The sequence below is a fragment of the Heteronotia binoei genome, chromosome 14 (assembly GCF_032191835.1).
Source record: "Heteronotia binoei isolate CCM8104 ecotype False Entrance Well chromosome 14, APGP_CSIRO_Hbin_v1, whole genome shotgun sequence".
NCBI classification, from domain to species: domain Eukaryota; kingdom Metazoa; phylum Chordata; class Lepidosauria; order Squamata; family Gekkonidae; genus Heteronotia; species Heteronotia binoei.
Genome location: NC_083236.1, coordinates 69,643,042 through 69,654,429, shown reverse-complemented (window position 1 = coordinate 69,654,429; position 11,388 = coordinate 69,643,042). Strand labels below are relative to the sequence as shown.

Sequence of the window (11,388 nt, the reverse complement as noted above, 5' to 3'; positions counted from 1 at the left end):
TGAGACCACCTTCCGGGGGAGAATCATCAAGGTAGGTGCGGAGGACTGGGCAATGCAAACTAGGCGCCAGATCCTGGCCTATTTCTGTCACTTGGGGCAAATGCAACACCACTGGTTTAAACGGGCTCAAACCATCCCGTCTTCTCTTGAACCTTGAGGAATGTGGCCCTGCAAGCAGGACCGGATCTACATGTTTTTTGAGGGGGGGGGACAAAAAAATGGCACCTCCTTATGGCCCATTCTATCTTATGGTCCCATAGAATACAATGGACTCCTTACTCAATTTGGCACACACCCCTCCAGGGCAAGCACCCCCCTGGAAGGCCAGTTTGGTGTAGTGATGAAGTGTGCGACTCTTATCTGGGAACCATGACAGTTAAATTGACATAAAAACCAAGGCTCAGTGGAAGAACCCCTGCATAACATTCAGTCCCAGGTTCAATCCCCAGAATCTCCAGTTAGAAGAACCAAGCAGGAGGGGATGTGAAAGGCCTCTGCCTGAGACCCTGGAGAGCAGCTGCAGGACTGAGACAAGGCTGGCCTCAATGGGCCAAGAGTCTGAAAAGGCAGCTTTGTGTCATCGATATAAATTTGTAGCTCCATAGACAGGAGTCTGCCTCTGCCATTTTGATGTAGTGGTGAAGAGTGTGGGCTCTTATCTGGGAGAACTGTGTTTGATTCCCCACTCCTCCACTTGCAGCTGCTGGAATGGCCTTGGGTCAGCCAGAGCTCTCTTATCTGGGAGAACCGGGTTTGATTCTCCACTCCTCCACTTGCAGCTGCTGAAATGGCCTTGGGTCAGCCATAGCTCTCTTATCTGGGAGAACCGGGTTTGATTCCTCACTCCTCCACTTGCACCTGCTGGAATGGCTTGGGTTAGCCAAAGCTCTCGCAGGGGTTGTCCTTGAAAGGGCAGCTGCTGTGAAAGCCCTCTCCAACCCCACCCACCTCACAGGGTGTCTCTTGTGGGGGGGGAGAAGATATAGGAGATTGTAAGCCACTCTGAGTCTCTGATTCAGAGAGAAGGCGGGGTATAAATCTGCAGTCTTCTTCTTCCTTAATATTATACCAAGTTAGAATTTCCACCCCCCTCCATAATACCATTTTAGAACTTTTAAATGCCTTCAGAGTAGTTTACAGTACCAAGATCAAAGCAATGCAATAGTGAACCAAAGCCATTAAAACCACGAAAATTAAGCTAGAGGATGCTGCTGTCCAAACCATCCAGTCTTCCATGTCCTCAAATGCTCAGAGGAAAAGGTGGATTCACCTGCCTCTAAAACTAGGAAGACCCCCAACTCCCATGGGGCAGGCAGTTCCACCGGGCCTTGTCTTGCAAGCTTGTTTCGCCAGGCTGATTCCTCTTTGGCCCTGCATCCTCCCAGGTGCTTCCCAAAAGGACCAACATGCCCGGCATCAGCACCACTGACCGTGGAGGCTACCGGGGCCGTTTCCACAGCCGAGGGGGTCTGCCCCAGCGGGCTGGATTCTGCAGAGGACCGCGTTCAAGGCCGCATGGAAGGCTGTACAGGTGAGTGCCCTGCAGCTCAAAATGGCAACTTTAAGCAGCTGACTCCATGGCATTATACCCGACTGAGGTTCCTCCCCAGGCTCCACCCCCAAATTCCGCATCCCAGAGTTGGCAACCCTATGTGACAACAGCCTCCAATACATAATGTTTTAACTACAAAACAAAACCAGAGAGGCGTGTGCATGATTATTCCTTACAGAAAAAGCCTTAGATTAGGCCCACGAGCAACTCACTGTCGTCTGCTTCCTTCTCCCTCTCTTGCTTCCTTCTGCATCACAGCTTGCTTTGCCAGGCTTGCTCAATCGCACAGGAGCTACAGAGCAAAGCTCCTCCCTTGGGGAGGAAGTGGGGGAAGGAGAGCTAGCTTTGCCAGGCTCTCTCAATCGCACAGCAGAACTACTGAGCCAAGCCTCTCTTCCTTCTGTTGGCTGAGGCTCAACAAGCCAGTGAGGTGAATTAGGCTGAGTGTGTGTGTTTGTTTGTGTCCTTTATAAAGTTTATGTCTCCCTTAACTTGCATTATATTTTATGACACACAAGGCCCAGCCCGACAAGATCACATTTATGCCAGATTTTATTTTTTATGTATTTATTTATTTATTTTAGTGAATTTCTATTTTGCCCATTCCTTGTAGGGCTCAGGGCGGAATACAACATATAATAAAACAATAAAAGACAATAAAAACATTTTAAAACAGACAACTCAACAGCACTCAGATGACCATGTCATCACACATTGCCCAGCCTAGCCATCTCACATCACGATATCTCATAGGGATGGCAGTTTTTATTCCATTTCCTAGCACTGATGACAGCGCTGGCAGGGGAGGCCAACCAGTTCAAGAATAGACGCCCGCAGCCCCAGCTAAAAGCCTTGCGAACAGCTCCGTTTTACAGGCCCTATGGAAGGCTAATAAGCCAGGTAGGGCCCGGATCTCCATAGGGAGCTGTTTCCACCAGGTTGGGGCCAGGACTGAAAAAGCCCTGGCCCTAGCGGAGGCGAGGTGGGCGTCTCTGGGCCGGGGACGGCCAACAGATGTTGGGAGGGTGAACGTAACGACCTCCTGGGCATATATGGAAAGAGAGGGTCCCGCAGGTATGTTGGTCCCAGGCCGCGTAAGGCTTTAAACGTTAGCACTAGAATCTTGACGCGGATCCGGTACTCGATGGGTAGCCAGTGCAGACAGTGGAGCGCCGGCTGAATGCCCACCTGTAAGGTGGTGCAGTTAGCAGGCGAGCCGCTGAATTCTGCACCTTTTGCAGTTTTCAGATCAGTCTCAAGGTTAAGCCAGCATAGAGCGAGTTACAGTAGTCTAGTCTGGGAGTGACCATTGCATGGATCACTGTAGCCAGGTCCAGGGGGATAGATATGGTGCTAGATGCCTGATCTGCCGAAGATAACAAAAGGCAGACATGGGAACCATCGTGATCTGGGCCTCCATGGAAAGGGAGGCATCCAGGGTCACTCCCAAGCTCCTCACCTTTTTGGGCACCAATGTGGCACTGTCCAAAGCTGGGAGTTCGATGCCCATACCCAACTCAGGTACACGGCCTCTGTCTTAGCTGGATTCAGCTTCAGCCGGCACTGTTGTAACCACCCAGCCACGGCTCCCAATGCCTCGGACAACTGGTCAGGGCGGCGACTGGCCAGCCACCCACCCATCAACAGATAGAGCTGGATGTCATCAGTGTACTGGTGGCAACCCAGCCCAAAACTTCGGGCGATCTGGGCAAGGGGGCGCATATAGATGTTAAATAATATTGGTGAGAGAATGGCTCCTTGCGGCACTCCACATACAAGTGGATGCCACAAGGATGTCTGCTCGCCAAGCACCACCCTTTGTCCCCGGAGAAAGGAGGAAAACCATTGTAAGGCCAACCCCCAAACTCCAGCGACAGGTCATAAGGTCGTAATCACCGTGTCAAATGCTGCTGACAGATCAAGAAGTATCAGCAGTGCTGACCCGCCTTGATCCAGATGCCATCTTAAGTCATCTGTGAGAGTGACTAGGACAGTCACCGTACCTTGGCCCAGGCAAAAGCCGACTGGAATGGGCCCAAGGCAGATGTCTCATCTAGGAAAACTGTAACTGCTCTGCCACCACTTTCTCAACTACCTTATCCGGAAACGGTAAATTCGAAACTGGGCGGTAGTTGGCCAAGACCCCAGGGTCTAATGATGGTTCTAAACCGGACAAACCACTGCCTCCTTCAGTTTCTCTGGGAAGGTCCCTGTTGAAAGGGAGAAGTCGACAATATCACCCAGAGAATCCCTGATACAGGGATCCAGGGGGCAAGTGATAGGTTTCACTGCAGCCAGGATCCAGTCCACATCCTCCGGTTAGAGCCCACTGAAGCAGTCCAATATAGGACCAGAAGACGGCCAATATAGGACCAGATGCAGCCTTCATAACAAATGAGTTCGAAACCCCTGTTTTAGATAGTTTATGCCCCCCCAGGAGACAGCTCCTCTTTCCCCTCTAGAAATTGAACAGAACTGTTGGTATCCCATAATGCTTCAAGAGAGAGGACTAGAAGCAGAACTAATAAGAGCAGGGCATTTATGTACAACACATAAATTCAGGTGTGTTGCAGACAGCAAATTCAAGTGTTCAAGACAGCTTCAAGAGGGGATTGGATCAACATATGGAGCAGAGGTCCATCAGTGGCTATTAGCCACAGGGTATAGATGGAACTCTCTGTTCTTGGTATTTGGTGGGGGCACAGGGGGAGGGCTTCTAGTGTCCTGGCCCCACTGATGGACCTCCTGATGGCACCTGGGTTTTTGGCCACTGTGTGACACAGAGTGTTGGACTGGATGGGCCATTGGCTGACCCAACATGGCTTCTCTTAGGTTCTTATGTCTGAGGCAGTGATGCTCTGTATTCTTGGTGCTTGGGGGGGGCACAGTGGAAGGGCTTCTAGTGTCTTGGCCCCACTGGTGGACCTCCTGATGGCACGTGGGTTTTTTGGCCACTGTGTGACACAGAGTGTTGGACTGGAGGGGCCACTGGCTGATCCACCATGGCTTCTCTGATGTTCTTATGTCTGGGCAGTGATGCTCTGAATTTTGGTGCCTGGGAGGGGCACAGTGCGAGGGCTTCTAGTGTCCTGGCTCCGCTGATGAACCTCCTGATGGCGCCTGGTTTTTTTGGCCACTGTGTGACACACAGTGTTGGACTGGATGGGTCACTGGCCTGATCTAACGTGGCTTCTCTTATGTTCTTAAGTGTTGCTGAGCTCTCTGGAAGTCCCAGAGATGGTGTCATCTCCTTCGTATCTTAGTAGCATGGAATTTTTTATTGGGGGTGGGGGTGGGGACTGTCCAATCCTGCCACGATTTTCCCCACTTGCAGTCCCTTTCCGTCTTTTCACTTTCATGGAAGGGTCTGTGATCAGGAACCCCTCTGAGAGGAGAACTGTTCCTGTCCTGTGGAATTAACTCCCCTGTCATGGCAGGCCTTAATCACCTTCGAAATACCGTTTGAACCTCCTGAAATCCGAGGCAGGCATGAAACAGGAAGCGCAAACCCAGGGCAGCTCACAAGCCACCTTGGCAGCGATGGGTTTTTTAAAAACACCTATTGGAACGACCTGACAGTGCAGCCTGATGGTCAAAGCAGGCCTGAAGGGGTCCTGACAAACCTTCGCTTTGCATCTGTGGCCCTTTTCCCCCAGCCCCTTGGAAAGGAGGTCACACTTCAGCTCCGGTTAACGCATGGCTGTTCTGGGGTGCTGGCAAGAGCAATACCTGAGTTGCTAGATCTCCTCGGAGCTCAAGTCTTGGGTGGACACGGGGGAGCAAGGCTTGTCACCGGAGGTTGAGTGGAGGGAGAACCCCTCCTGCTGTACTGTCATCTTGAGGAACTCCAGGGCGATGGTACGGAGAGCGAAAGTGCCCCGGCAAGCACACTCCACTTCTGGCTTCTGCTGTTGTCAGGCTGTGTCAGCGTCACCTGGGCCTCTGTCTGGCCAGCAGGCTCTTTGATGCACAGGCTGGCATGAAGCTGGACACCTGGGCTGTGTCTGTGGGCACCGGCTTTGGCATCTCGATGGTCCGAAATGAGCAGTGACTTGCCCCCGAAGGAAGCAGCTGCGGGAGAGAGGGCACCACCTGAGAACGCATCACCTCCGCGGCTCGAGGGAGCGGGTGCCAGATGTCCCTGGCAGCAAACGTGGAGCTGGAGCCGCAGCTTCTGCACCATCGTTACTCTTTCGGCCGAGGTGTCTTCAGACCGTGCCCCAGATTAGCTGAAAACCGCTCTTTCCCCTACGTGTTCATTCAGATCCAAGAGCTGGTGTTGGGCCTGGGATGAGGGCTGCCAAGTTCAATTCAAGAAACTGACCAAGAGAGAGATCTTGGGGTCGTGGTAGAGAACTCACTGAAAGTGTCAAGACAGTGTGCGGTTGCAATAAAAAAGGCCAACGCCATGCTGGGAATTATTAGGAAGGGAACTGAAAACAGATCAGCCAGTATCATAATGCCCCTGTATAAATCGATGGTGCCGTCTCATTTGGAGTACTGTGTGCAGTTCTGGTCGCCGCACCTCAAAAAGGATATTATAGCATTGGAAAAAGTGCAGAACAGGGCAACTAGAATGACTCAAGGGTTGGAACACTTTCCCTATGAAGAAAGGTTAAAACGCTTGGGGCTCTTTAGCTTGGAGAAACGTAGTCTGCAGGGTGGCATGATAGAGGTTTACAAGTTTATGCATGGGATGGAGAAAGTAGAGAAAGAAGTACTTTTCTCCTTTTCTCACAATACAAGAACTTGTGAGCGTTCAATGAAATTGCTGAGCAGTCGGGTTTGAACAGATAAAAGGAAGTACTTCTTCACCCAAAGGGTGATTAACATGTGGAATTCACTGCCACAGGAGGTGGTGGCGGCTACAAGCATAGCCAGCTTTAAGAAGGGATTGGATAAAAATATGGAGCAGAGGTCCATCAGTGGCTATTAGCCACAGTGTGTGTGTGTGTGTACACATACACACTTATATTGGCCACTGTGTGACACAGAGTGTTGGACTGGATGGGCCATTGGCCTGATCCAACATGGCTTCTCTTATGTTCTTAAATATCTGGGGGCTTTGGGTGTGGAGCCAGGAGACATCGGATCAATTTTCCATTATTCCCTATGAGAATCGGTCTCCATAGGGAATAATGAGTGCCCCCACCCCTGCTTTCTGATGATCCTGAAGCGGGGGGAGGCCTCCACACTGGGGGAGGGGATCCTCTGCCCCCACTTGGTAATTGGCAGCCCTACCTGGGATCTGGAGTCAGGATGAGCTGTGAGAATCAAGGGCAAATGCTTCGCGCTTACTTTCGAAATAAGTTCCCCATCTTGCGGGTTGGGACCCCAAAGCGGAGCTTCTGTAAGTCAGTTGTGCACCAGCTCTCCCTGCCCTTTCCATTGCTCTCTTTAGTGTTTCGGAAACCAAGATCTGCCCTTCGAAACGGCATCTTCCGTTGCTTTTTTCTTCACTGCGTAGACATGCTGATCGAGTAAAATGTGTCCCGCTGGTCACTGGAGCGAGAGAGAATCTTAGGGGAGATATGAGCCCTGGAGGCCATTACGATCAGCCAGTCGACATTTTCTGACTATCCCTGGCCCAAAGGATGTCTGGCTTGCCTCGACCACGGCCAGGGCCTTTTCAGCCTGGGCCCCGACCTGGTGGAATCAGCTCCCCACGGAGATAACGCACTACCGGATTTACTACCATACTGTAGGACCTGTAAAACGGAGCTGTTCTGCCAGGCTTTTGGCTGAGGCAAGCGGGCGTCCTCATTTCACTTCATTTTATTGACTATACCATCTGCTTGGCCTCCTTGTACTGACCTGCCATCCTGACTGTTAGACATCGGGCTGACATTTCGGACATCTAGGACACCTATGACATCTAGGTCCTAATCTGTAAAATGTGCTTACACCGTCCGTGCTGTCTCATCTGCTTGTTTTAACCTGTTTTAATGGTTTTATTGGTGGATTTTCAATTGTTCCATTATGTTGTAATCCGCCCTGAGCCCATTATGGGAAAGGCAGACTATAAATCTGCAAAATAGATAAATAATAGGGTAATGGAGGAGGAAAGGGCCGTCAAAGGCTGGGATGTAACCTTTGCATGCAAAGGCAACGTATGTCAGAATGCCACTTGCGCGAGGTTCATCGTTGAGCAGCCGTGCCCTTTGTGCAATGTCGGTTAGTTTCTTGAAAGCATCTGGTTGGCCACTGTAGGAAACAGAGTGCTGAACAAGATGGCTGCCAGAGTCGCAGTTTTCTGAGGGTGCCATAAATCCTTGGTCCAGCCCTGGATGGGTCACCGTGCCAATTAAATTTGGGCCTGTGGGCCACCGTACCAAAATAAAAGGTTGGGAGCTGCTGGTCTAGAGCTCTGAGTCTCCTACCTACCGATTTCTCCTGGGCTCCTGAGAAATTACAGGCATGGCTTGCTTCTGTAAGCACCTCTCAGAACTTGAGTCCTGTTTAATTGGGGGGCAAACAGGAGTGGGGTACAGAAAGCAGTGACATTTCAGGATGTTGTGTTCTGTGCAGGGTTCCCTCTAAGCTGAGTTAGCGCGAGCTAGCTCACGGTTTTTTAGCCTCTGGCTCACACATTTTTGTCATACCTCAGGATAAATGGCCCCAGGGCAAGGTCATTTATGCAGAAGCTCACAACTTTAATGCCAGCAGCTCACAAAGCAGAATTTTTGTTCACAAGACTCTATGGCTTACTCAGGGGTGCCAAACTCATTCATTGTGAAAGCCAGATCTGGCATAAATGAAACCTTGTCGGGCCAGACCATGTTGGCCAGGCCATGTGTGTACCTATTGAAGATTAGATAGCAGAAATATAAACTTTATAAAGGACACAGACAAACCCAATTAAAGATTTTTTAAAAAATAAACTTAAAACATGCTTACAACATTAGCACACATTGTTCTTAAAGGTGCTTTCTCTGTATCTCTCCCAAAACAATCCAGGGAACTGGGCGAAGGAAACTCTGGCTCTTTCCTTCCTTCCCAGGGACCAGGAGGGACCTCAGCCAATAGAAAGAAGAGAGGCTTGGCTCAGTAGCTCTGCTGTGTGATTGAGAGACCTTGGCAAAGCATGCTATTCCTCCCCCCTCTCCTCCCCAAGGGAGAAACTTCAGCCAATGGAGAAAATAGAGGCTTGGCTCAGTAACTCTGCTGTGTGATTGAGAGAGCCTGGAAAAACAAGCTCTGCCTTCCTCCCCAAGGGAGGAGCCTCAGCCAATGGAGAAAACAGAGGTTTTGCTCTGTAGCTGCTGTGTGATTGAGCAAGACTTGCAAAGCAAGCTGTGATGCAGAAGGAAGCAAGAGAGAAGGAAGCAGACAACAGCCAGTTGCTCAGGGGCCTGATAGGAGCCCTCTGGGGGCCTGATTTGGCTCCGGGGCTGCATATTTGACACTCCTGGCTTAGAAGAAGCATTGGTTCTGTGCTAGGGAACAAATCCCACAGTGGTGCCTTTGAAGCATATAAATGTAGAGCAGGCACAGTCTTGAACACAGTGTGGAAAAGCCGCAAACTCTCACTAGGAAGCCTCTGCACAGGTGAGCGTATGTGTGCAGTGTTATCACCTGTGGGTTTTCTCCCTCTCCAGGGGCCGTGGAAGGATGCCAAATTGGTACGTACCCTACTAGGTGTTGGAGCTGAGATGACCCAGGAACTGCTACGGGACAAAACTTGCAAGGGAAAGATGGAGCCGAAATTGGAGAACTGACCTAAGCAAAGACTATTTTAATTCATTATTTGGGGGAGATTTGTGGGGAGTTCTCTGCTCCTCTTTTGGCTGCCGCAAAGAAGATGGGCCACTTCGGCAAAGGAGTCCTTTGGGGGCGGGGAGGCAATTGTTCTTGGTGTCGTGGCTACTCCTGGATTGCCCTGCCAGGTGGATACAGAAATAACTTTTCTGACTCTCGTTTTTGCCAAGATTGGCCACATTTGGGGGTAGACCTGTTTGAATTCTCTTGACAGCAGAGGAGGAAAGCAGGCCCCATCGGAGCCTGAATTCCCCACTCTGGGATCCAGATGTGCCAAACACAACTGCTTCCACTTGCGGGCTCACTGCTGGGATCCAGCTGATACTGGCACTGCTCTCTGGGTCAGGGCCATTATGGAGGGCTGGAGGTGCAGGGAAGGCCGTCTTCTGATAAGGACCAAAATCCTTCCTTGGAGCTGGTTCCATTCCTTCTGTCTCCTCCAACTCTTTGGGTAGAGAAGGGATGTTGAGCATTTTAAGGGTCCATATGCCCTAGATCCTCTTCTCTTATTGCCGTTCCCAGTTGTGTGGAAGGGCGTGGGCATGCTCTCAACCGCCAGCCCCCTTTAACTGTCCTGGCCGCCGTTTGAGGGATCTTTTGTTCAGTAAGATGGCTGGAGATCCGTAACCCTCTCATGGGGTGGGGGTGGTGGCTCTCAGACCTCCCCAGCCCAGGCCACAAGAGTTAAACTGGGGAACCCAGATGATGATTGCAGCATGGAGGTCCTATGTAGCTGTACTCAGCTCTGACATTTTGTGCAATGCCTGGCTTGTCCCCCTTTTCGCCATGGCATGGGGGTTGTTTCTGGCAGCTGGCAGCCCATGGGGACTGTGAGCTTCTTGCCTCTCCTCCTTTGAGCTCTGCCTTCTGGGGTCTCAGTCTTAGCATTTGTCTTAAGTCACCTCTGCAGTTTGGAAAGAGCTGTGAAATACAGGCTAAGATGGACCAGCCCAGTGGAAGCTGGGAGGAGGAGGAGGAGGAGGGAGAAATCTCATTTGTCCTTTTTATGCATGTCGGGCAGTCATTCCTGTCATAACCCCCCCCTTTTTTTAAAGGTTGCCTCAAGTAAAATATGAGTTTTTAGTTGTTACATTCATCTACTCCATTTTCTGTTCACATGTTCCATCTACCCAAGCTTGACAGAAGAGCTAATCCAAATGCATTTTTATGCATCCTTAAAAGGGAAACTCGCCAGATCGAAAAACCCGTATCCTGAAATCCATTAATAGCTTGTAAAAGAAGGGGAAATACCCTTCTTACCACCTTGTCTTGTGGACTGCACTTTTCCTGACCATTTTAGTTTTCCTTCACTTTTTTTTACTCTTCCTGCCAATGAACGTAAAAAGTCTGTCAAATTCTAATCTGAGGACTCTTTTTGCTCAAGCACGAGAATCACAGGACGGGGGCATGCGTGCCGGGTGACGATTTCATGGGCAGGATGAAAAATAACCATTTCTCTGGCGATCTAAAAAAAAATTATTCCCGAGTGACTGAAAAAAAAAGGGAGGAGGGGGGTTAAGGGCTGGAAGGCTGTTCTGGTGCAAACCCTGTGAAAATGCGTGACTAGGAATCACGGTTAATTTTGACGGGGCTTGCACAGGAAAGGGGGGCAGAGAGACACGGCCCGTAATGAGCGGAAAAAAGTTCAGACAGAGCAGAGAATTTTAAGTATCTGTGTTCTGTGCCTCTCCGGACAGAGAATGCAGTTTCTGTGAAAGCTGTCTTTGTAAGATGTCAATATTTTTTACAAAATAAATTATTCTGTTGCTTAAACAAAACCCGCAATGCAAATGCTTTCTGTCCCCGTCTCTCTGCACTGAGTTGTCCGCTTCAAAAGCTCCCTTAAGGCAAGCCTCCCAGAAGGGCAGAATTCTTAGATGCAGCACCTGCTGGACTGAACCTCTGATGAATGAGGCTACACTTCGCAAAGCTCTGCATGCATGGAGACACAGCCTGCACATACATCCCTACGACGATTGGGTGTATATACACAAGGGCTTCTGCACACATGTGCCTTATAAGCTGCCTTATATTGAATCAGGCCCTTGGTCCCTCAAAGTCAGTACTGTCTACTCAGA

General features: G+C 50.3%; 1 protein-coding gene across 1 annotated transcript in view; it reads left to right on the top strand.

Moving 5' to 3' along the window:
- The window catches only part of PABPN1L (PABPN1 like, cytoplasmic), a 24,922-nt gene extending 13,834 nt beyond the window's left edge, over positions 1 to 11,088 (top strand). The window contains exons 7-9 of the mRNA XM_060253865.1: positions 5 to 31; positions 1,386 to 1,531; positions 9,151 to 11,088. Of these exons, the coding sequence (XP_060109848.1) occupies positions 5 to 31; positions 1,386 to 1,531; positions 9,151 to 9,190 (213 nt within the window). The 3' untranslated portion in view covers positions 9,191 to 11,088. The remainder of the gene's footprint in view (positions 1 to 4; positions 32 to 1,385; positions 1,532 to 9,150) is intronic.
- The last annotated feature ends 300 nt before the right edge of the window (positions 11,089 to 11,388 follow it).